The sequence below is a fragment of the Coregonus clupeaformis genome, chromosome 8 (genome assembly GCF_020615455.1).
Source record: "Coregonus clupeaformis isolate EN_2021a chromosome 8, ASM2061545v1, whole genome shotgun sequence".
NCBI classification, from domain to species: domain Eukaryota; kingdom Metazoa; phylum Chordata; class Actinopteri; order Salmoniformes; family Salmonidae; genus Coregonus; species Coregonus clupeaformis.
The window spans coordinates 40,685,342-40,712,324 of NC_059199.1; the positions used below are offsets into that span (position 1 = coordinate 40,685,342).

At 41.5% G+C, this 26,983-nt stretch overlaps 1 protein-coding gene across 1 annotated transcript; it reads left to right on the top strand.

The window, feature by feature from the left end:
* Positions 1-377: 377 nt before the first annotated feature.
* Positions 378-14,922, top strand: LOC121572033 (sorting nexin-10A). Its single transcript, XM_041883890.2, has 7 exons — positions 378-613; positions 9,615-9,657; positions 11,521-11,619; positions 11,780-11,880; positions 12,113-12,211; positions 13,935-14,141; positions 14,331-14,922. The coding sequence occupies exons 2-7, from the start codon at positions 9,628-9,630 to the stop codon at positions 14,482-14,484; spliced, it is 690 nt and encodes a 229-aa protein (XP_041739824.1). The 5' UTR covers positions 378-613; positions 9,615-9,627; the 3' UTR covers positions 14,485-14,922.
* Positions 14,923-26,983: the final 12,061 nt, after the last annotated feature.

Consider the following 26,983-nt stretch of genomic DNA (forward strand, 5'->3'; position numbering starts at 1 on the left):
TTTTAGCCCGTTTGGATATTTTGACTATTCACCAACTGGTTGCTCAAAGGATATTTTCATTACAGTATCATTACATCATTACATTACAGTATCATTACATTTAGCCCTATCTTTAGTGCATCATACTCTTCTAGGTTTGTAAGGACAGCCATAGATTAAGTTATACGGATAAGAATCCGATAAGTTTGTAAAATATATATATATATATATGGATACGGAGTACACGATGTAGCGGAGTGTGTATGGAACAAAAGTTCGGCTTTCAAACGTTGGTCCTAACCTGGTCACGGTCCCCCGCCCACTTTGCTCCCCTTCATTGAAAATGAATGGGGCTCCCATATTTCATCGCCCCCAACATGCTAGATGGATTTCCGGTGTGAGGCTACGTACTGCCTGTGGGGGGAGGGGGAATTCAGCAAAAAAAGATGTATCCTCTCCTGTAGCTCAGTCAAAGGAGTGTTTGATTTGTTTTTAAATGCGTTGTTGTGTACGGAAGTTTTGGTTAAAGTACTCCCCAGATTTCATACCAGGAGCGTGCACGAGCAAAATGAAGGTCTGAATCAAGTCTGCCCGAGAGGCACCAAATCCTATCGAACGATTTGCCAGCCGAAGGGTAAGAAGAAAAGTAGTATGGCTATATTATAAGAGATAAGCAGGCTTTTAATTTGGTGGAAAAGTCATCAGTTTGCCATGTTTTGTCTGGTGTGTTTCAAATGTTTGGCTCATGAGTTTGCAACGGTTCAAATGCCAATCAAATCTAGGCTACCTTACATTTACATTTTAGTCATTTAGCAGACGCTCTTATCCAGAGCGACTTACAGTTAGTGAGTGCATACATTTTTCATACTACCTCAAAGGCAATCACATTATTTCTCAGAATTGTTTTGTATTTCAACAGAAATCTGGAGCGTGATTTTGTTATTGTCGCTTAGCCTTTCTATGGGTTTGCAGAATTTAACCTTATTGCAGGCAGTCTGGCTAACATCTCAGTTTAGCCCATTTCAAACCGAACCTACCTGTCTCTCACTTTCTCCAATTGCTTCCAAGCAAACTCGCATTGTTAACTCGCAACAAATACATTTTGTAACTGTACAATATACCTCAACAGAATGAGGAATGTCTGTCTCGTTTCAATCATTAGTATGTTGTTCAAGTAGTTGTATAAGGTCAATTCCATGGTTACGGAATTACGTTGAAATTCAGATTTTTCACACAAATGTATACCAATCAAAAAACATTTATTTAAAAGTTGAACAAATCATAGAACTCAATGAACAGTGACACTTTTACAAAAACACATTTACAGGAAGAACTGTGCATATACAGGGAGAACTGAGGGATATTTTACCGTAATTCTGGGATGTAGCTCAGTTGATAGAGCATGGCGTTTGCAACGCCAGGGTTGTGGGTTCGATTCCCACAGGGGGTATGAAAAAAAAGTATGTATGCACTAACTGTAAGTCGCTCTGGATAAGAGCGTATGTTAAAATGACTTAAATGTAAATGGTACCAAACTTTGCATCAGCACAGTTTTTCCAGTAAATGTTTTTTGTCTGTTACTGTTCAAAGCAGTCATTGTGCATGCAGTTGTATGGTTTGTTAAACTTTGAAATCAATGTTTTTCAAGCCTGCCATGGACGTTTCCCAGTTGCTTTGAATGTTCAAAATCAAAGTGTAAGAACACTTAAAGCCTCAAAGGATGAGATGATCCAACTTTCAAAACGAGTCCTTTGTGGCAATCCACAGCAGCTAGCTAGCTATATGGCTGTTTAGCTTTCTAGCACATTCACTTTGTAAACAAATAACAAGCTAGTTAGCTACCACATGTTCTTGTCAAACTGCCGACAGAGTAGCTCACAAGCAACAAGATAAGCCAAATAAGTCTGAAAACCACTTGAGGGCAAGTACATCACATTTGACCTTTCAGACAAGTCACATGGCCAGGAATAAGATTTGTTTCTGACTTCAAACCACCTATGAAGGGAGTTTGAAATGTGAATTGACATATCAGATTGCAGGAAAAAGAAGATTAGAATCAGATATTTCAAAAAATTGGATTTGAGTCACTTCAAACTGCCAATGTGAACAAGAATTCAGACACAGCTCTGAAGTCCTGGTACAATGACTATTGAATTATGATTAATAGGCTACCATAGAATTATATATAATGTATTAATTTCTGTGCCATATAACTGAATTATGTCAGATTTGTTGATGCATATCTAGATGTTATCAGTCAGTCATGCTGTGTAAATTTAGCCATGCATAGGGAGTTTACCTATATCTCAGTAAATTAGATGATAATCTGTTGTGCTGTGAACTGGCCACTAGTGGCAAGAATAATATCATGTGATATTTAGTAGGATGGGGTTAGTTGATAGCCTTTTCCGGTGAGAGGTTGGCAGTAGACTCTCTACACAACGCTCTGCTTGAGTAGGTTAATTAGCCCTGCATCCTGTCCTCAGTTCCTGGAAGTAACAGTGAGTGGAGAAAACATGAGTCTCTCTGAAATGTCAATAGCTCATCTTGGTGTCAGGAAGAATGTCTCCACTGTAACCTGAAAGATGTGCATCTCAAAAACAAAATGTCACATAGGGCCCTGTGCCACATGGATAAAGAAATTGCCTCCCAGGTTCTATAAATCTACTTATTAATTCAATTTTTCTGTGTTATTTCATTAGAAGTGGGAAATGGTTTAGTAGTTCTTGATTTATTTTCTAAACAAATCAACAAACCAATACCCATTGATGCCCAATAAACATTTGCCTATTGTAGCATGTCTTTTGCCCAGTTCTTCTTCAATGTTCTGTCTCTTTAATAGACCTTTTCAGCTGTCAAAACAATAACACGTTCTATAATACACTCACAACCAAGAGGTTCCCCAGTACACATCCGGCGCTGATAGCTAGTTAGTTGGCTAGCAATCACAAGTTCGTATTTCTTGATCCAACAAAAAAACCCAGAAGAAACAAGTTATATACACACATTGATTTGTTGCTACCAGATCCACTAAACAAAATAATCAGACAACGTTTATTTCCTGTTTTATTATCAATTTTGCTCTGGTGTTGTTACATTTGGCTAGCACAGCAAATAACCACAGAGCTAGCTAGTGGTAGAGAAATGTGAAGGTAGAGAAAGATCAGCTTACCTTGTTAGCCAGCTAGATGAATTTCTCTCACGACAGCCAATAATATAACTAAACTAAATGTAGCTGGCATACAAGTAATGTTTGACGGCCACATTGTTTACATAAAAAGTTAGCTAGCAGCAGTAATTACCCCACTATCAACCTCTTCCCCCTCAACAATCTGTCTCTCCTAGCTCTTCGTCTGATTCCTCCAAAACGCAACTATATTTTACCCAGGTGTATTGCCCACTTAGTTTCAAGGAAGAAACATACTGTAGTTTTAATGAACCGCTAGTGTGTGCTAGGCATGTATTATCCACCTCATGTTACGAGACCTAGCTGGTGGTTTGTTTACATGTAGTAAAGTGAGACTATAATACAAATCTAGCGCTGACACCCTGTGTTGATAATGTTGAATTGCATATTAATTACCAGGATGAGACATACACCACATGACCAAAAGTATGTGGACACCTGCACGTCGAACAAAATCATTAGCATTAATATGGAGTTGGTCCCCCCTTTGCGGCTATAATAGGCTCCATTCCTTATTAGACTTCCGAGTGGCGCAGTGGTCTAAGGCACTGCATCGCAGTGCTAGCTGTGCCACTAGAGATCCTGATTCGAGTCCAGGCTCTGTCGCAGCCGGCCGCGACCGGGAGACCCATGGGCGGCGCACAATTGGTCCAGCGTCGTCCAAGATAGGGGAGGGTTTGGCCGGCAGGGATGTGGGTTAGTTTCCCACGGGGGCCAGTATGAAAAAAAATAAATAAAAAAATAAATAAGATGTATGCATTCACTAACTGTAAGTCGCTCTGGATAAGAGCGTCTGCTAAATGACTGAAATGTAATGAATTGTAATTCTCCTGGGAAGGCTTTCCACTAGATGTTCGAGCATTGCTGCGGGGACTTGCTTCCATTTAGCCAACAGCATTAGAGAGGTCGGGCATTGATGTTGGGCGATTAGGCCTGGCTTGTAGTCGGTGTTCCAATTCATTACAAAAGTGTTTGATTGGGTTGAGGTCAGGGCTCTGTGCAGGCCAGTCAAGTTCTTCCACACCGATCTCAACAAACCATTTCTGTATGGACCTCGTTTTGTGCACAGGAGCATTGTCATGCTGAAACAGGAAAGGGCCTTCCCCAAACTGTTGCCACAAAGTTGGAAGCACAGAATCGTCTAGAATGTCATTGTATGCTGTATCGTTAAGAATTCCCTTCAGTGGAACCAAGGGGCCTTGCCCGAACCATATAAAACAGCCCCAGACCATTATTCCTCCTCCACCAAACTTTACAGTTGGCAGTATGCATTGGGGCAGGTAGTGTTCTCCTGGCATCCGCCGAACCCAGATTCGTCTGTCAGATTTCCAGATGGTGAAGCGTGATTCATCACTCCAGAGAACGCGTTTCCACTGTTCCAAAGTCCAATGGCGGCGAGCTTTACACCGCTTGTTGGCAGTATGCATTGGGGCAGATAGCGTTCCACAGACAATTTTTAAATCCTTCAGCACTATGCGATCCCGTTCTGTGAGCTTGTGTGGCCTACCACTTCGCGGCTGAGCCGTTGTTGCTCCTAGACGTTTCCACTTCACAATAACATCACATACAGTTGACTGGGGTAGCTCTAGCAGAGCAGAAATGTGACTTGTTGGAAAGGTGGCATCCTATGAAATAGCCGAATCCACTCATTTGAAGGGGTGTCCACATACTTTTGTATATACAGTGCATTCAGAATGTATCCCCTTGACTTTTCCATATTTTGTTACTTGACAGCCTTATTCTAAAATGGATTAAATTGTTTCCCCTCATCAACCTACACACAATACCCCATAATGACAAAGCAAAAACTGGTTTGTAGAAATGTGTGTACATTTATAAAAAATGAAAAACTGAAATATCACACTTACATAAGTATTCAGACCCTTTACACGGTACTTTGTTGAAACACCTTTGGCAGCAATTACAGCCTTGAGTATTCTTGGGTAAGACGCTACAAGCTTGGCACGCCTGTATTTGGGGAGTTTCTCCCATTCTTCTCTGCAGATCCTCTCAAGCTCTATCAGGTTGGATGGGGAGCGTCGCTACACAGCTATTTTCAGGTCTCTCCAGAGATGTTCGATCGGGTTCATGTCCGGGCTCTGGCTGGGCCACTCAAGGACATTCAGAGACTTGTCCCGAAGGCACTCCTGCGTTGTCTTGGCTGTGTGCTTAGGGTTGTTGTCCTGTTGGAAGGTGAACTTTCGCCCCAGTCTGAGGTACTGAGCGCTGTGGAGCTGGTTTTCATCAAGGATCTCTCTGTACTTTACTCTGTTCATATTTCTCTCGATCCAGACTCTCAGTCCCTGTCGCTGAAAAACATCTCCACAGCATGATGCTGCCACCACCATGCTTCACCATAGGGATGGTGCCAGGTTTCCTCCAGACGTGATGCTAAGCATTCGTGGTCCTCTGTAGCTCAGCTGGTAGAGCAACGGCGCTTGTAACGCCAAGGTAGTGGGTTCGATCCCCGGGACCACCCATACACAAAAAATGTTTTATGCACGCATGACTGTAAGTCGCTTTGGATAAAAGCGTCTGCTAAATGGCATATTATATTATTATTATTATTCAGGCCAAAGAGTTCATTCTTGGTTTCATCAGACCAGAGAATCTTGTTTCTCATGGTCTGAGTCCTTTAGGTGCCTTTTGACAAACTCCAATCGGGCTGTCATGTGCCTTTTACTGAGGAGTGGCTTCTGTCTGGCCACTCTACCATAAAGGCCTGATTGGTGGAGTGCTGCAGAGATGGTTGTCCTTCTGGAAGGTTCTCTCATCTCCACAGAGACACTCTGGCGCTCAGTCAGTGACCATCAGGTTCTTGGTCACATCTGTGGTCCTCTGTAGCTCAGCTGGTAGAGCACGGCGCTTGTAACGTCAAGGTAGTGATTTCGATCCCCGGGACCACCCATACACAAAATAAATGTATGCACGCATGACTGTAAGTCGCTTTGGATAAAAGCGTATGCTAAATGACATATTATTATTATCCCTGACCAAGGCCCTTCTCCCCCAATTGCTCAGTTTGGCCAGGCAGCCAGCTCTAGGAAGAGTCTTGGTGGTTCCAAACTTCTTCCATTGACGGAGGCCACTGTGCTTTTGGGGACCTTAAATGCTGCAGAAGTTTTTTGGTACCCTTCCCCAGATCTGAGCCTCGACACAATCCTGTCTCGGAGCTCTACGGACAATTCCTTCGACCACATGGCTTGGTTTTTGCTCTGACATGCACTGTCAACTGTGGGACCTTCTACAGATAGGTTGTGTGCCTTTCCAAATCATGTCCAATCAATTGAATTTACCACAGGTGGACTCCAGTCAAGTTGTAGAAACATCTCAAGGATGAGCAATGAAAACAGGATGCACTTGAGCTCAATTTCAAGTCGCATAGCAAATTGTCTGAAATACTTATGTAAGTAAGGTATTCTGTTTTTTATTTTTAAATATATTTGCTGAAATTTCTAAACCTGTTTTGGCTTTGTCATTATGGGGCATTGTGTGTAGATTGAGTATTTTTATTTAATCCGTTTTAGAATAAGGCTGTAATGTGGAAAAAGTTGAGGGGTCTGAATACTTTCCGAATGCAGTAGTGTATCATGACGCAAACAAATTGCAACTTTATTTCAATATTTTTTTTATTTTGAAATGAAATAACCTTCACATTTCTTTCTGCACACCCTCATGATAGTCATATTTGCTAATAATGTCTCTCTTGTGCATGTCATCATTAAGGCCTAGCGTCATGACAAGGGTAGGGCTTGCACTAATCCATTTCATGACGGCATGCACTGTAGCTGTAGAAGTCTAATCTGGTATCCTTCAACATGGTTAGCCTCATTAATTGTCTAATGAAAAAGAAAAACCCACACACTGATATTGCCAGTATCAGCCTTTTCTTTTCTTTCAAGTTATTAGCAAATGATTCCCACACACAAGTTATCTCAGAGGTGAGTGATTTTCCTATTTCTAATAGTATCATTTGAAATGGAGAAAACATCTCAACAAAATGTTAACGTGTGAGGATTTGCTAATCCTGTTTCAGTATAGAAATGACAAATGCATTGGTCATGCCCATGATGCCATTACCAATCCCATCATACTGTATGTCTGCATTGGGCATGCATGCCATAAATCATCTCACATCCATTGTAACCAAAAGGGTAGAGCACGGATAGTGGATGCAAGACAGAAATACCCTGGAGAGTGACCACAGTGAAGGGTCACTTTTACATGGACTGCAAAGTAGCCCTGTAATATATGAGTTCTGTCCCTGTATGGCTGACCGGGCCGGGACGCAAACTCTAATCCAATGACACTTGAAGCTAGCATGCCAACCACTGGAGAAGGACAGTGAGTGTAGTAGAATGAAGCAAATCGGCACAAAATTGCAGGAGGAGATCCTCCCGCAGCTGAGATGCTTACGGTATTCAAATATATTGTGCATATATTCATGATAGACCAGAGACACTACTTCAAGTCTCAGGGGGGATGACATCATAGTGGCTACTAGAACTCTCCTGCAGCTTACCTCTGCTACAGTCACACCCCTTTCACCACCAGCTACACCACCGACAGTATAACTCAGCCGCAGTCTGTGATCTGAGTCAATGTAGCAGAATTAATGCCTACAAAATTAATTCTGTGGGTGCTAGATTGACTTAGTTCACTCTGCTGGCTGCTGAGGTTGAGAAGGAGGTCAGTGAGTGTAACAGAGGGGTGAGTGTGTAGCACGTGAGCTAGTTGACAGGTGAGTGCTAAGCTCTTTCTCAATTCATCTTTCCTCTCCTCCTTCTAAAAACCCATTGGAGAAGGTCAGAGGGGAGGGACCTTGTACCTTCTCCTCCAATACAGTTGCGATATAATACAGGTGAGTGGATAGGATGTGAGCAATCAAGGAAAGACAAAGTGAGGCAAAGCCCTAGTAGCCGTCGCGTGGTGCTGTCACCCACACTGAGACCTGAAGTAGTGTTAGCCTAACAAAGGTTATGGTTTTGTGGTTTTAGACATTAATCTTACTCCAAAACAAGACGATAGCATAGTTAAGTGAATAGTGTCTAATACAAATAATAAGCAGAATGCCAGGGTTGGGCCGGAACAGAAACCTGCACACCCAGTAGCTAGATCTCTGGGAGCAAGGTTGGCCATGCATTTTCTAGGTCTATGCATTAATACTTTTAACAGTATTTTTGTCATCCTACAACCAATTCTAAAAGTAAATCAAAGCATATACAACCCATTGGAGATATACCCTTTAGTCTCTCCAGGACTTGGGACCTTCATCCGCAGACATGGTGTAGCAGCTTCCACAGGTCTCTGCATCTGAGGTTAGGAAACATATAAATTAGACCAGGACTTACTTAATTATACTCAAGTGATATAACATTGGATATTTCGTTGCAATTGTGTTTTTGTATTGTCATATTTCTCTTTGGGACTGGAGATCTGTTCATTAGCTAGGTAGCCAACATTGTTTTTAGCAGATCAAGATAACGTTTGTCATTTAAAGAAAACAAATATTGGATGGCTGTCTATCCTATTTATATGTAGCTAGCTAGCTGACGTTACATATAATAGATGGTTAACTTGATAAGCAACTTTCCCCGTGGGCTACACATCATCCTGGCACCGCCACCTCCTGCTGCTAGCGTTACTATCCATGCAGACAGTGCATGCCATGCTTCTTTGGGAAGTCTATCAACTTTAACTTTCAAAAATAGATGATTCCCTGGATGTAAGGACCATCCCACCCGCAAATACTATTGTAATTTTGACCTTGAGAAAACTAGACTAAGTTAGCTAGACTGTTTACCATCGCACTAGAACCTCTTTTGGGGTTCCCAGGTTCACTTCTGCTCGTTCTCAAAAAGCCGTTAAAAAGGTCTATACTTTCCAAAGTTTACCAGTACAGTATCAACTTTGCTTTATATAAATGGAATTGGTGTCATAGCAGTGTTTACCCTAGTCCTGTATACCTTGTAGCTTTACTTTTTTGCAGCCTGCCAAAGGCTTACCTAGGCCTTGTATTGATTACAGGACTATGTTGTGCTGTTTATTACTGAGTGGGTAAGCTGTTTATGGATAAGGCAGATTTCTCTTCTCACAGCAAATCCACTTCCTTTTTTTGCTACAATGGCTTGTATTGTTAGAGTGCTCATGCAGTTTTTAGGTTATTCTCTAAGCAGTTGAGGTTTGCTGTTTTGCCCATGTGCACGGTTGGGCATCTTGGGTTGAGAACAGTGGACTTTGACTGTTTGACTAAACATTGCTGAGTGCACCTGTTTTTCTGTGAGAAAGAACCCCCTTATGTAATAAAACTGACTCTGGCAATGAAATAACTGTGTAGAAACACTGGTTACTAGAGAAAAGCATTATTTTCTTCATTCTTGCCTCACTGTTTACCAATTGACTCAATGAAGTTCTCTCCGCTGCCCTGTCTCTGTCCTCTCTCACTCAGATTCCATTCTACAATGGCTACGTTTGACAGTCTAATGAAACAGGTGCGTGATAGACCTATCTGTCATTACTATATTACAACAGTAGTCACTAATCCTGCTCCCAGAGAGTTTTTCTTCTTTACCCAGAGCTAATACTCTTGATTTAGTCTTTTGGTGCTGGTTTGGAACAAAAGCCTGCACAAAGCCTGTAGCTTTTGGTGAACATATTCAATATTAAGCCTCAATCTCATTTTGTGGATTTGGCCTATATATTTGTATTTTCTTGAATGACTGAAGAAGTTGGGTGATATTTCTGCTGAAAGGTTTCCTATCCTGTGGCCTCATTGTTCTTGTGTAAAAAATATATACAGTACCAGTCAAGTTTGGACACACCTACTCATTCAAGGGTTTTTCTTTATTTTTACTGTTTTCTACATTGTAGAATAATAGTGAAGACATCAAAACTATGAAATAACACTTATGGACTCATGTAGTAACCAAAAAAGTGTTAAACAAATCAAAATATATGTTGAGGTTTTTCAAATAGCCACCCTTTGCCTTCATGACAGCTTTGCATTCTCTCAACCAGCTTCCTGAGGTAGTCACCTGGAATGCATGTCAATTAACAGGTGTGCCTTCTTAAAAGTTAATTTGTGGAATTTCTTTCCTTCTTAATGCGTTTGAGCAAATCAGCTGTGTTGTGACAAGGTAGGGGGGTATACAGAAGATAGCCCTCTTTGGTACAACACCAAGTCCATATTATGGTAAGAACAGCTCAAATAAGTAAAGAGAAATGACAGTCCATCATTACTTTAAGACATGAAGGTCAGTCAATCCGGAACATTTCAAGAACTTTGAAAGTTTCTTCAAGTGCAGTTGCAAAAACCATTAAGCGCTATGATGAAACTGGCTCTCATGAGGACCGCCACAGGAATGGAAGACCCAGAGTTACCTCTGCTGCAGAGGATAACTTCATTAGAGTTACCAGCCTCAGAAATTGCAGCCCAAATAAATGCTTCAGAGTTCAAGTAACAGACACATCTCAACATCAACTGTTCAAAGGGGACTGTGTGAATCAGACCTTCATGGTCGAGTTGCTGCAAAGAAACCACTACTAAAGGACACCAATAAGAAAAGACCTGCTTGGGCCATGAAACACGATCAATGGACATTAGAAATTTGGTCTGGAGTCCAAATTGGAGATATTTGATTCAAACTGCCGTGTCTGTGAGATGAACGGATGATCTCCGCATGTGTGGTTCCCACCGTGAAGCATGAAGGAGGAGGTGTTATGGTGTGGGGGTGCTTTGCTGGTGACACTGTCTGTGATTTATTTAGAATTCAAGGCACACTTAACCAGCATGGCTACTAAAGCATTCTGCAGCGACATGCCAGCCCATCTGGTTTGGGCTTAGTGGGACTATCATTTGTTTTTCAACAGGACAATGACCCAACACACCTCCAGGCTGTGTAAGGGCTATTTGACCAAGAAGGAGAGTGATGGAGTGCTGCATCAGATGACCTGGCCTCCACAATCCCCCGACCTCAACCCAATTGAGATGGTTTGGGATGAGTCGGATGGCAGAGTGAAGGAAAAGCAGCCAACAAGTGCTCAGCATATGTGGGAACTCCTTCAAGACTGTTGGAAAAGCATTCCAGGTGAAGCTGGTTGAGAGAATGCCAAGAGTGTGCAAAGCTTTAATCAAGGCAACACTGTTTAACACTTTTTTTGGTTACTACATGAGTCCATAGGTGTTATTTCATAGTTTTGATGTCTTCACTGTTATTCTACAATGTAGAAAATAGTAAAAATAAAGTAAAACCCTTGAATGAGTAGGTGTGTCCAAACCTTTGACTGGTACTGTGTATAGAAACCACACACATCCCTAAGGCACACTTCTCCTCTGAACAACACTTTTGTTTTAGGGGGTTTTGAAGGAGTTTGTCCGTGTCTGGGTCCAAGATCCACAGTTCCACAAAGATGACTTCTGGCACACGCACATCGACTACGAGATCTGTTTACATGTGAGTACTGTATTTGCATGGCACGCTCCGCTTGATTAGCGTCATCTTATCATTATTAAACATTAACATTTATCTTCTGCTTCTGATATAATGAGGATTCTGAGGAGACTTACTGGCAACCTCTACCTTCCTGTCTGTTCTTCCTGCTTCCTGTGTGTAGACCAATAGCATGTGTTTTAGGAAGAAGACGTCCTGTGTGCGTAGGCGGTACAGTGAGTTTGTTTGGCTCCGCCAGCGTCTGCAGGACAACGCTATGCTCATGTACGTATAACCCTGGGATACTTCACTGATGGCCCTCTTAACTGCATAATGTGTTCACTCCTGAAGCAATGATGCGTACACAGGGTATGCACTTGCCCATTTGTATACTTATCAGGGGTTGACTATTCACATTGTATGAAGTCCAAATGTATGACTTGAGTTATAATTTTTTTTTTTTTATAATGTTTTGTGTATCCAAATAAGGTGTTACAAATGTGTTGCCCCTTTCCAGAGAGTTGCCCAAACTACCTCCCTGGAACCCGTTCTTCAGTCTGAACAACCCCACTCAGGTCAACCAGCGGATGAAGGGGCTGCAGGAGTTTCTAGAGATGTGAGTCCTCATCTATTCCTCTCCTGTTCCCTTCTCACCCTCAGCCTTATGAATGACTCCCAGTTTGTGCATGTTCAAAAGGCTTGACGGGATGAGCTAGAATCTAGATATAGCCCATTGTTGGGTCTGATGCAACCAATGTCAGTTTGCCAGATGTTTTCCTACCTCTAGTCGTCAGGTCAAGCAGTCCATATCAATCTGTGGTGTAGATCCCCTTGTGTGCATTAGGAAAAATTTGCTGCCGCAGGCCTCAATCCCAAATGAATGGCAATCTAATTCCATCTAATTAATTCCGTTTTTTTCCTCCTGTATTTTGACATTTGTTTTGGAAACCCTCTGCTTGCCCTGTATAAGAAGTTATACCCATAGTTTTATGGCACCAAACGCCATCTTGTGGCTACTTCATTAATTTCCTCCACTCCACACTTGTAATGCGTTGAAACAGAAAACATTGCTTACTGATGACCAGGAGTGAAAGTAAGCCGGATGTATGACGTCCCGGCAATATATGAGCCTATCACAATAATTAAAACAAGATGTCAAAAAAACGGTATGCTTTTATAACATTACCCACTGGGCACAAACGTCAGTTCAACGTCTTCCACGTTGGTTCAACGAAATGTCATTGAAATGACGTGACGCCACGTTGATTCAACCTGTGGGTATTTATCATGTCAGCCGTAGAGCTGGAACGATAAACTGAAAATGATCGACACTGACCATACGGATCACTTATTGCTGATATCCTTCATTACGATAAGTAGCCTATACTAGAGAAATGTTAAGTTTGAAATGAAAAAGGTTTTCTAATATGGGTTAATGGGACAATTGATGGCTACAACCATCAAAGTAGAAGTTAAAATTATAATAAAAATGTATGTTAAACTTATCGTTCTGTTGATCGTTATTGCATAAATTCAGGCAATTTATCGCATAATGGTATTTGTCCATATTGCCACGCTCTGGTCAGCCGCATGAAAAATGTACTTGAAAACGGGTGGTGTGCTCTAAAATGCGGTGTGGTAGAACACTGACGTTTTTTCCAAGGCAGAGATGACTGACGTGCGCAGACCGCAGTAGACTCATCAGTTCAGGCTAAAAGTGTAGGCTTAATGACAATCAGCAACTGTCATTACACTTTTTGGTGTTTTGAAGAGGTTTCTTTCCATTCATCAAATGGCGGGTGCACGTAGCACTGTTTGGCTGCTGGGATTAATTTGTGAGTGGACAAACCTGCGCGGGTAGCCTGTTTGACAATCAGATGAAAACATCATGACTGGTGTTTATGCCACATTTTAAAAGGTAATACATTTAAATTACAAATATTTACTACTAGGCCTACAGAGATCCTATTAAATTAATAGGGATTCTATTATGTATTTCTATACAAATGTTTTGTGCACACGCTCACACATAGGAGGTTCCATACCGGGAAGAAATGAAATCCACTTTCACCTGCTGAGACTACAATCTCCTTCTCTCTTCATTTCTCCTGTTGTAGTGCTTTGACATAGGGTACCAGAGCGCTCAGAATAAAAATTCATTCAACCTCCTACCACACACTGTTATAATGTCTGTAACATTGAGTACTGATTACTTCAAACTGAAAATAAGACTTCTATGGTGTTCTTGATAGTTGTATGTATCTACTGCTAGTTTTTTGGCTGGCGTTCTTAATGATTCATTTTATTCATTGGGTAAATCTTTATCTCCTCATCATCAGTGTCCTCCAGGACCCTCTGCTGCTGTCTGACAGTAGAGTGCACCTGTTCCTCCAATCCCAGCTGAGCATGACCAAGATGGAGGCGTGTGTCTCGGGCCAGACACGCTACACAGTGGGCCAGGCCATCCAAATGTGTAGTGACTGTCACCGCACACGCTTCCCCATAGAGAAGAGCAGCAAGGTGTACTGCGACTCGGACTGCGAAAGGTAAGCGTACGGATTGAGCGATTTTGGTTTTTGCAATGTCATCCGTTGATTGACTCACAACTAAAAATGCACAATAATGCACATAAAGTTGATCAGCTGAACTGTCGATGGAGAAACGATGCAAGCCAAAATGGGCACATTACCTTTTACTGATTGAGTGCTCTCATACTCTCCTCTCTGCCTCTCCAGCACCACGTCATCAGGTCTGGGCCACAGCCACGACTCAGGGGTCCCCCACAGCCCCAGCCCCCTACCCTGTGACCGCAGCACTTGTGAAGACTGTGACGGAAACCTAACCATCAGGGATGGAGGATTTTTCAGCGGTCTGTCAGAGTCCTCGTGACCAGGAACACATAGAGCCCTGACATACACATACACGCACAAAAGGGCTGTTTCTTGGACAAATATTCAGCCAAGTCCTGCACTAAAAATCATGCTAAATGATTGAAAGTGCTTTTCAGTCCAGGAATAGGCATAATCTTTTTCCTGGAAGCCGCCCCAAAGACTCTGTTTGCTGCTGTTCGAGGTGCACCTCTCAAACCTCTGAAGATGAGTAGAAAGGCCTTTTTTTTACGTGGTTCTCTGTTCGCATTCTCTCTGCGTCCCCTATCGGTCTTTTAAAATGTCTGAGCTATATATTTTCTTAAAGGATATATGTTATTATATTGATGCACCCACTATTGTGGACTGACAAGTGTTGCTAGTGTGGTGTCGAGAAAACGTTGCCGAGATGCTGTGAGAACAAGAATTCCGCTGACACTGTCCTTTGATTATAAAGGTTTATTTATATCAAAGTGTTACAGCTTCAATTTACAGACATCTGCAGAATATCTGGAGAACAACGACCCCAATCTGTAATATGTTGTTCTGTCCTCCTTTGTTTTAACCAAGTATTTATATCCTATGCCCTATGTAACATAATATGGGTGTTTTCTCTACCGACCAATCCCAGGAGGCCACCTAACAGACTTCCTCGGCTTTAGGGTGCCCCTATAGAACTACTCCCCAGATGCTCCCTTTAAGCTGAGTCAACATCCTCTAAAACCATTTGAAACCATTAGCAAAGTCATACATTCCTCAGATACCACACTAGTGAACGAGTCTCTTCTCCAAAACGGAAAGTTGTCTTAATGCAATATCTTAGTCTTAATCTCTAACTTGTGCCTTACAGTTAAAAAAATAATAATGATTTATCAGTTAACCTGCAATGGTACTGGGAAATATTCTTAAATGATAAATTATACTTTATTTTTTATTTGCACTATTAAACTGTTCTAAGGAGTGTTGTATGTGTTGCACTTTAAAAAAAAAGATTTATAAAATACTTTTAAATGGAGTATTCCAAGTATCAATAAATATTGTTTTTTGAAGAACTAACTTGATGGTTGATTGACTTTGTGGCTGGTGTCATCGTCTGTGCCCGTTGTGAAATTCTGGAATATTCAGCAAGTCTTTTTGGTTGAAATGTGCTTTGGTTTCTTGTCTCTTCTGCCAACAAATAATGTCTTATTTTTGTTATGTTAAAGGTTATCCATGGGCTTTCCTTCAATGTTAAGTTCCGTAGATACACTACATGACCAAAAGTATGTGGACACCTGCTCGTCGAACTTCTCATTCCAAAATCATGGGCATTAATATGGATTTGGTCCCCCCCCTTTTGCTGCTTTAACAGCCTCCACTCTTCTGGGAAGGCTTTCTGCTAGATGTTGGAACATTGCTGCGGGAACTTGCTTACATTTAGCCACGAGCATTAGTGAGGTTGGGCACTGATGTTGGGCGATTAGGCCTGGCTTGCAGTCTGCGTTCCAATTCATCCCAAAAGTGTTCGATGGGGTTGAGGTCAGGGCTCTGTGCAGGCCAGTCAATTTCTTCCACACAGATCGACAAACCATTTCTGTATGGACCTCGATTTGTGCACGGGAGCACAAACGGTTGCATGTCATTGTATGCTGTAGTGTTAAGAATTCCCATCACTGGAACTAAGGGGCCTAGTCCGAACCATGAAAAACAGCCCCAGACCATTATTCCTCCTCCACCAAACTTTACACTTGGCAGTATGCATTGGGGCAGATGGTGTTCGACAGACGATTTTTACGCACTTCAGCACTTGCGATCCAGTTCTGTGAGCTTGTGTGGCCTACCACTCCTCGACCCAATCCTGTCTCGGAGCTCTACGGACAATTCCTTCGACCTCAAGGCTTGGTTTTTGCTCTGACATGCACGATCAACTGTGGGACCTTTTTATATAGACAGGTGTGTGCCTCAATTGAAATTACCACAGGTGGGCTCCAAGTTATAGAAACATCTCAAGGATGATCAATGGAAACAGGATGCAGCTGAGGTCAATTTCGAGTCTCATAGCAAAGGGTCTGAATACTTATGTACGTGTTATGAGTAGTGATTAAGGCAGCCCCCCGCACCTCTCTGATTCAGAGGCGTTGGGTTAAATGCGGAAGACACATTTCAGTTGGATGCATTCAGTTGTACAACTGACTAGGTATCCCCCTACCCTTTCCCTTATAAATAATTTAGTTGGGTTTTGGATGCCACACTAGATGTACTGTGGTATCAGCCCAGTAGAGGGCGTTTTAACATCTAAAATGAGCTTCATAGGAGATAAAACCAGTTCAGTGTATTCATCCCCTTCACATCTTCACAATGTGTCTGATTTTGTAAATGGTGAATTCAAAAGAATCCTGAAACTATGGTGTATAGATGTATGTTTTCTGGGTCAGTGGTACCATGGTGTTGACTGCTTCTGGGGTACGTTGTGTTGTGGGTTTGAATCCCGGGTCCGCCGTGGTAGGGATGGATGGACAGTGTTCTATAGTATATCTCCTTACCAACCTTTGTCCTCTAGCTCTATCTGGTTCTATCTCACACATGCTGCGTAGAGATCAAATCAAAATCGAATTGTATTTGTCACATGCGCTGTGTACGAGTATAGACTTTAATGTGAATGCTTGCTAATGAGCCGTTACCAACGATGCAGAGTTAAATAATAATACAATAAACACTAACAGGAGGAATAAAATACACAAGATAATAGTATGAACTTTCTGTACAGCAAAAGTCAAGATCATCATGAAAGAAGTCACTAAATAGCAAATTAATAATAAATAGCAAAGTTGAGTTGGAACTCGTAAGATGTAGTCCTTCTCCGTTGGCACCATCTTTCATGTCTTGAGCTCCGTGAGTATTTATCCCCTGACAGGAGAAGGGGGCAGCATATGGTGGTTGGATGTACCAGAGGGGTTGGCTTCTTTTCTTATGGAAGGTGTGTTTGTTTTCTCCCTGGGTGTGTGTGTGTGTGGTCTCCCTGGGTGTATGTCTGGCAGAGCGCAGGCTGTGCTGTGATTGGGGTGTGCTGACAGGATGTGTTTCATGGCTGCTGGCTAATGTCACTTTCCCTCTCACAAAGACAGGCCAGCAGACTGAACACACCTACCTGTGTGTGTGTTCTTTCTGCTGTACTAGAGCTGGGGGGGCGTGTTTGAGTGAGTATCTATTTGGGGAGTGTAGGAATATCAGACAGCACATAAATTGAAAGTGGGGGAAACAGGTGAAAGCTCATTAAATAAGACTGCATCTGTCGCCCCCCCTTCTGTCCCGTGTCCTGACAACGCTGCCCACTTTAACCAAAAATCTGGCCAGCCCCCCCAGCCCGTATCGGTCTCCTCTCTCTTGGTCCCTCAAGCCTATAGTCTGTAATGGCGCTGTCTGAGGATAAGACTCACTACTCTGCAGCTCTACTGATATTCAGAGGACTCTGTCACACACATCACAAAGAGTGATATTCAAACTCAGTACAGTTTTTTGTTTGACCTTATCAATGTTGACACCCTCAGGGGCAGATGCACAAGCGATTGCACACACACAGACACACACAGGCGCACACAAACAGTTTTATTCCTCCAGGGCCTATAGTACATTTTCTGATCAAATCAAATGCTGCTGCAACGTCCTCAAGGGAAGGGTGTGTGTTTATTTGCATGTGAGAGTGTGTGTGTAAATTCCGATATTGAGTATTCATGGTAAGTGTATTTCAGCACAGTAATTTATAACTCAATTTTCAGTGTGCATCGAGGCACTCCTTACCTCCAAAACACAAACTCCAACCCATTTGAAGAAAATCTACCTGATACTTGTTCTTAATTATTTTTTAGATTTTTTTCATTGCATGATGTGAAATAAGTTATTGCTAAGAGAATTTGTAATATTTTTTGTTGGATTGATGCTGTTAGTGTTACATTTCTACAGAATATTTTATTTATTTGTTCAATTATTCCTCAAAGCAATTAGGGTGTCTAGTGAATTGTGAACACGTTGCACTGCGTCGCCCGACGTGCCAGGCTGGCGTGATATTTAATTGTTTATCACAGTCAAGACTCTGGGCAGGTGACTGGTTTTCTAGGCGAAAGATGACTTTTCACAGTTGATATTGCACATCTTATATTTTCACAGTTGATATTGCACATCTTATATTTTCACAGTTGATATTGCACATCTTATATTTTCACAGTTGATATTGCACATCTTATATTTTCACAGTTGATATTGCACATCTTATATTTTCACAGTTGATATTGCACATCTTATATTTTCACAGTTGATATTTCACGTTCGGATGGGGGAGTCCTGTACCCTGTGTCTGTGTTACATATGTATTTGTGTAATGGAGGGAGACAAAATAAAAACGTGTTTTACATTTTGAACCATTCTAATTTCAGAGATGAAATGTCGAACTATGAATATCAAATATCCCCCAATATTCATTTTTCACGAGTTTAAGGATCAGACATTGAAATGGGTTTAGAATATTTATTGAGGATATGTAAGGAATGTGAGTGAGCATTCAGGAAGAGGAATAAGAGTGGACTGGATCCAGGGGGTGAACTCTTTAGAGTTAGGCTAGTAGACACCATCCTCCGGCTGTTGGAGTTAGGCTGCTGTGGTGATGGCAATCCCCCCCAAGAGATCCTTGGAAGAACCTAAGAGATACTAGATAGAAGGGGAGGAGGAGGGATGCAGCACTTGATAAGGCTAGTAATTCACAGTGATGTGCACAGCAGAACAAAGAGGAAGTGTATTTGTTTGGTCAGGTTTAGAGTGTGGAGGCTGATTTGCAATGAGTAGCAGTAGTGGTGGAAAAAGTACTCAATTGTCATACTTGACTAAAAGTAAGGATACCTTAATAGAAAATGACTCAAGTAAAAGTCACCCAGTAAAATTCTACTTGAGTAAAAGTATCTGGTTTTAAATGTACTTACATACAGTGGTGGAAAGTGTACTCAATTGTCATACTTGAGTAAAAGTAAATGTTGTACATCAAATTCCTTATATTAAGCAACCCAGATGGCACGATTTTCTAGTTCTCTTTTTTTACAGACAGACAGGGGCACACTCCAACACTCAGATATAATTTACAAATGCAGTATTTGTGTATAGTGAGTCTGCCAGATCAGAGGCAGTAGCGATGTCAACGCGTTATATTGATAGGTGCATGAATTGGACCATAATTCTGTCCTTCCTGAGAATTCAAAATGTAACAAGTACTTTTGGGTGTCAGGGAAAATGTATGGAGTAAAAAGTACATTCTTTTCATTAGGAATGTAGTGGAGTAAAGGTAAAAGTTTGTCAAAAATATAAATAATAAAGTAAAGTACAGATACCCCAAAAAAGTATTTTTCCTTAAGTACTTAAGGTAGCATCTGATGCTTGTTGAGGAGCTGCTTTCAAGGCAGCTAGTCTATTGACGCATCTAAGTAACAAAATAAAAAAATCCCCATAACAATCCATCAGTTTAAGCTAGAGATATCAGGTTTTTTGCATGGGCTGCGTCTCAATCCACCGCATCCACCTATGTCGGTGTGACGGAGAAGTCCGTCACTGGCTGCAGGCAGCATTTGGTAAGCTAACACAACCACACATAGTCATCTCTCCCTCCCAGCTCCGTGTTCAGCTACGTTAGCAATGTGGGTCGACACACAAGTTAACCTAGCGATCTCAGTTCATACATTACACACATTATTCTTACCTCGCTTCAGTAACATTTTTGTAATGTTTAAAGAATACGCAGACAAGCTTTCATGTTTAATTTAAGTGATGGTTATTGTACTTATCAAGGTTTTGGATGAGCGCTCTGTTTGTTTCTGTTCCTCTGTCTCCATCTCTGTAGCTTCCAGGTATGCTGGAATAAGGACCGGAGCTATGGCAATCGGGCTGGCTTTGTAGTGCATGTCCCGAATTGTGAGTCCTTGTGAATGGGTGTATTGGAAGACACCATGTCAGTAGTGGTGGAGTTATGTAAATGTATTATATTAATATATTAAGTGCTATAAGGAGTTATGACTAGATGAATTAATGAATGAGTATGGAATGTTCTGATGGGAGGGGCTTCCCCCTATATAATGAGCCTCTTTATCAGTTCAAAGGGGGGATTTTTCCATTGATATGTTGATAGGGCAGCACTAGTTAGCTGGCCCCATAATTTATGTGTATACTTTTGGTGCAGTACAGGTTTTTTGGGAATCACTATGTAAATAAACACCTTTGCACAGAAGTGCTTTTGCGGCTCCGCCATCGGTTATTTCGTTTAAGTTTAATATAGGCTTACCTTTCAGTTAAGGTTTTTTAGTTTAGCCTTCTGGCCTACTCTACGTGACAGTTGTCCTTCTGCCTCTGCGGTGGAAGGTGGCCGAGCTACAGCGATGTTTGTCAGACCATGAGACATCCCGAAAATCGGTCTTCTCCCGAACACGTCTGTAGCGTCCGACCCCCACAAGTACTCTACGACACCCATAAGTGTCACAGGACACGTCTGAAGGTAACCCATACAAACAAATGGAAGTATGGAGGTAGTTTTGTGCCAACAATAATAAGTACGTGTCCAAAATACAAAAATATTTCCTGACCTTTCTTATATCTCCTAGATATAGGACACTTCAAAACCTTATTCCGTATGATTTATTTTTGGACTGTCTTTTTTGCCATTTATTAATGTATTATTCAATGCGTTTCTATGGCCTATAGTAGTAAAGGCCAAATTCAATATTTGATCAAATCATTTTTTTATACCTAAAGGGGTTCTAAAATTCTCAATCAAATAGCTAAATGGTACCTGGTATGACCATTTTAAAACAATTCCATATGTTAGCTTAAACCCTCCTATCTAACTACTATCAACACTCATCAGCAAGCTTTCCAACTGTCCATCCAAATCCACTGCCTTGTCTACTAGTATATTCCCAACAGTTATCTAGAACAGTAGCAGTGGGATGACCAACCTCACAGCTTTCCAGTCTAAGCCAATAAGCTAACAACAATTTTTATGGGATATGTCCAAAGGCATCTCTCCTGCCTCTGTTGATTTAAATGCACCAATACATATCCTTAAAGCTCTATACTGAATTCTGTCCAGCCTCTGAAGGAAAGTATTCGCCACTGTCCATAAACTATGCACCCATTATCAATTGCCGTTCTGATCAGAGCTCTATAGCTATCTATAAGTGATTGTCTTTCAGCACCAGAGACCGAGAGCATAAGATTCACCCCCTTCTTACACTTTGTTACAACATTCATTACATGATCTTTCCATGTCTATCTCTAATTGAACCATAAACCCAAATATTTGAACAGAAACCCTACCCATAGGCTGTCCATGCAAAACAACTGCTTATCATCAGCAACTTTCTTCTTTGAGAAGAACATACAGCAAGACTTCGCCACTGATCATTTAAATCACCAGTCAATCGACCATCTTTCAACAGCCAATATAGCTTGTTGAATTGATTTGATCATGAGAGACTGTTTGTTACAGGCAATATGCTTTGTGGACTTCACCGGACAGAGGTTGCTCTCCAGTTTTGTGATGAAACAAAGGTGTGGTTGAATTTTTTCTGCCACTGTGTCTAACAGGTTATAGAGCAAACAACACAATTATCACAACGCATAGGTTGTAATATGGCTTTTCTTTTCTGGCTAGGCTTCTCCAGTGATTTGACCCACGCACTGCTACTGTTAGAAAGGCCTGTTGATGTTTGTGCTGCCTCTGTCCCTTCCGGGATCTTGAGTGCAGCGACCTTACATTTATCAGTGAGTGAAGTAGGTGAGAAATGGAAGGTGGTTCCTTGGTGGACTGACAATTTTACTGCGGCTATTCAAGAAAGAAATAGGGCCTACAGAGTATTACCGTAGGTCTTTGACTCCAGCCATTTATATATCAATTCCAGTCGTACTTTATCAAAAGCCTTTTCAAAGTCAGCTATGAATAGCAGGCCTGGTTTCCCAGATTTTTTATAGTGTTCTATTGTTTCCAGTACTTGTCTTATATTATCTCCAATGTATCATCCATTTAAAAAACCTGTCTGATTAGGATGAATAATATCCGACAATACCTTTTTAATTCTATGCACTATGCATTTTGATATAATTTTTGAATCCCAACACTGAAGTGTAAGGGGCCTCCAATTGCTTAAATGGACTGGATGTTTATATTTACCACCTGGGGCCTGTTTCAGTAATAGTGAAATCAGACCTTCTTGTTGAGTATCAGATAATCTACCATTTATATAGGAGTGGTTAAAACATGCTAATAACGGTCCTCTGAATACATCAAAAAAGGTTTGATACACCTCAACTGGTATGCCATCCAGCCCTGGAGTTTTCCCGGACTTAAAGGCTTTAATTGCATCAAGAAGTTCCTCCTCTGTAATTTGGCCTTCACATTAGTCTTTCTGTACAGCTGTTAATTTTACATTATTAATAGGAAAAAATCAATTTCGGTTAGTGGAGACGGAGGAGACTGAAACGAAAATATATGCTTAAAGTACTTTGCTTCCTCTTTCAAAAAAGAATTAGGTGAATCATGGTTGACTCTGTCATTTTAGCAAGTTATTTTTGGTAGCATTTCTACAGTATGTTGAAGATTAAAACATAATTTGGTGCATTTTTCCCCATATTCCATCCAGTTCGCTTTATTTTAATAAAATATTACACTTGATCTTTCTTGAATAAGTTCCTCCAGTTATTTTTGTTTTTCCTCTAACTTATTCTGTGGCTCTATGGTACAGTTTTTATTGCTATCTATCTGTACGGTTAGTCCCTCTATTTCTGTTATGAATTATTTAGACCTAAATTGCTTCTGTTTTAAAGATGAGTATTGAATTGCATGGCCTCTAAAGGCACATTTACAACTGTCCCATACAACTAGGGGATCTGATGTACCTACAGTGCCTTTGGAAAGTATTCAGAACCCTTGACTTTTTCCATATTTTGTTATGTTAAACCCTTATTTTAAAATGGATTTTAAAAAAAATATGTTACTCAGCAATCTACACACAATACCCCATAATGACAAAGTGAAAACAGGTTTTTAGAAATCTTTGCAGATTTATAAAAAATAAAAAACAGAAATACCTTATTTACATAAGTACTCAGACCCTTTGCTATGAGACTTGAAATTGAGCTCAGGTGCATCCTGTTTCCATTGATCATCCTTGAGATGTTTCTACAACTTGATTGGAGTCTAACTGTGGTAAATCCAATTGATTGGACATGATTTGGAAAAGCACACACCTGTCTATATAAGGTCCCACAGTTGACAGTGCATGTCAGAGCAAAAACCAAGCCATGAGGTCGAAGGAATTGTCCGTAGAGCTCCGAGACAGGATTGTGTCGAGGCACAGATCTGGGGAAGGGTACCAAAAACATTCTGCAGCATTGAGGATCCCCAAGAACACAGTGGCCTCCATCATTCTTAAATGGAAGAAGTTTTGAACCACCAAGACTCTTCCTAGAGCTGGCTGCCCGGCCAAACTTAGCAATCGGGGGAGAAGGACCTTGGTCAGGGAGGTGACCAAGAACCCGATGGTCACTCTGACAGAGCTCTAGAGGTCCTCTGTGGAGATGGGAGAACCTTCCAGAAGGACAACCATCTCTGCAGCACTCCACCAATCAGGCCTTTATGGTAGAGTGGCCAGACGGAAGCCACTCCTCAGTAAAAGGCATGACAGCCTGCTTGGAGTTTGCCAAAAGGCACCTAAAGACTCTGACCATGAGAAACAAGATTCTCTGGTCTGATGAAACCAAGATTGAACTCTTTGGCCTTAATGCCAAGCGTCACGTCTGGAGGAAACCTGGCACCATCCCTACGGTGAAGCATGGTGGTGGCAGCATTATGCTGTGGAGATGTTTTTCAGCGGCAGGGACTGGGAGACTAGTCAGGATCGAGGCAAAGATTAATGGAGCAAAGTACAGATAGATCCTTGATGAAAACCTGCTCCACAGTGCTCAGAACCTCAGACTGTGGTGAAGGTTCACCTTCCAACAGGACAACGACTCTAAACACAAAGCCAAGACTACGCAGGAGTGGCTTCGGGACAAGTCTCTGAATGTCCTTGAGTGGCCCAGCCAGAGCCCGGACTTGAACCCGATCGAACATCTCTGGAGAGACCTGAAAATAGCTGTGCAGCAACTGTCCCCATCTAACCTGACAGAGCTTGAGAGGATCTGCAGAGAAGAATGGGAGAAACTCCCCAAATACAGGCGTGCCAAGCTTGTAGCGTCTTACCCAAGAATACTCAATGCTGTAATCGCTGCCAAAGGTGCTTCAACAAAGTACTGAGTAAAGGGTTTGAATACTTATGTAAAAGTATTCATCCCCCTTCGCGGTTTTCCTATTTTGTTGCATTACAACCTGTAATTTAAATGGATTTTTATTTGGATTTCATGTAACGGACATACACAAAATAGTCAAAATTGGTGAAGTGAAATGAAAAAAATAACTTGTTAAAAAAAATTATACAAAGAAATAACGGAAAAGTGGTGCGTGCATATGTATTCACCCCCTTTGCTATGAAGCCCCTAAATAAGATCTGGTGCAACCAATTACCTTCAGAAGTCACATAATTAGTTTAATAAAGTCCACCTGTGTGCAATCTAAGTGTCACATGATCTGTTCTGAAAGGCCCCAGAGTCTGCAACACCACTAAGCAAGGGGCACCACCAAGCAAGCGGCGCCATGAAGACCAAGGAGCTCTCCAAACAGGTCAGGGACAAAGTTGTGGAGAAGTACAGATCAGGGTTGGGTTATAAAACAATATCCAAAACTTTGAACATCCCACTGAGCACCATTAAATCCATTATTAAAAAATTGAAAGAACATGGCACCACAACAAACCTGCCAAGAGAGGGCAGCCCACCAAAACTCACGGACCAGGCAAGGAGGGCATTAATCAGAGAGGCAACAAAGAGACCAAAGATAACCTTGAAGGAGCTGCAAAGCTCCACAGTGGAGATTGTAGTATCTGTCCATAGGACCACTTTAAGCTGTACACTCCATAGAGCTGGGCTTTACGGAAGAACGGCCAGAAAAAAACTATTTCTAAAAGAAAAAAATAAGCAAACACGTTTGGTGTTCGCCAAAAGGCATGTGGGAGACTCCCCAAACATATGGAAGAAGGTACTCTGGTCAGATGAGACTAAAATTGAGCTTTTTGGCCATCAAGGAAAACACTATGTCTGGTGCAAACCCAACACCTCTCATCCCCCCAATAACACCATCACCACAGTGAACCATGGTGGTGGCAGTATCATGTCTGGTGCAAACCCAACACCTCTCATCCCCCCAATAACACCATCACCACAGTGAACCATGGTGGTGGCAGTATCATGCTGTGGGGATGTTTTTCATCGGCAGGGACTGGGAAACTGGTCAGAATTGAAGGAATTATGTATGGCGCTAAATACAGGGAAATTCTTGAGGGAAACCTGTTTCAGTCTTCCAGAGATTTGAGACTGGGACGGAGGTTCACCTACCAGCAGCACAATGACCCTAAGTATACTGCTAAAGCAACACTCGAGGGGAAACATTTAAATGTCTTGGAATGGCCTAGTCAAAGCCCAGACCTCATTCCAATTTAGAATCTGTGGTATGACTTAAAGATTGCTGTACACCAGCGGACCCATCCAACTTGAAGGAGCTGGAGCAGTTTTGCCTTGAAGAATGGGCAAAAATCCCAGTGGCTAGATGTGCCAAGCCTATAGAGACATATCCCAAGAGACTTGCAGCTGTAATTGCTGCAAAAGGTGGCTCTACAAAGTATTGACTTTGGGGGGGGGTGAATAGTTATGCACGCTCAAGTTTTCTGTTTTTTTGTCTTATTTCTTGTTTGTTTCACCCCAAAAAATATTTTGCATCTTTAAAGTGGTAGGCATATTGTGTAAATCAAATGATACAACACCCCCAAAAAATCAATTTTAATTCCAGGTTGTAAGGCAACAAAATAGGAAAAATGCCAAGGAGGGTGAATACTTTTGCAAGGCACTGTATAACCAGGGCTGGCATAAAACATTTTTTTGGCAAGCAATTATTATTTGGGGAAACAATTATTGTGATTCATCCTATACTGTCCCCAACATCATTACCCCATTGCAACATATGTGGGATACAGTGGGGAAAAAAAGTATTTAGTCAGCCACCAATTGTGCAAATTCTCCCACTTAAAAAGATGAGAGAGGCCTGTAATTTTCATCATAGGTACACGTCAACTATGACAAACAAAATGAGAAAATTAATTCCAGAAAATCACATTGTAGGGTTTTTTATGAATTTATTTGCAAATTATGGTGGAAAATAAGTATTTGGTCAATAAGTTTCTCAATACTTTGTTATATATCCTTTGTTGGCAATGACACAGGTCAAACGTTTTCTGTAAGTCTTCACAAGGTTTTCACACACTGTTGCTGGTATTTTGGCCCATTCCTCCATGCAGATCTCCTCTAGAGCAGTGATGTTTTGGGGCTGTCGCTGGGCAACACAGACTTTCAACTCCCTCCAAAGA

Bases quoted from the DNA above. Each gene is read 5' to 3' on its own strand.
- LOC121572033 (XM_041883890.2), top strand. From the start codon at position 9,628: ATGGCTACGTTTGACAGTCTAATGAAACAG. The intron at 9,658-11,520 runs GTGCGTGATAGA...CTTTTGTTTTAG, and splicing joins TTGACAGTCTAATGAAACAG to GGGGTTTTGAAGGAGTTTGT. The intron at 11,881-12,112 runs GTACGTATAACC...GCCCCTTTCCAG, and splicing joins CAGGACAACGCTATGCTCAT to AGAGTTGCCCAAACTACCTC.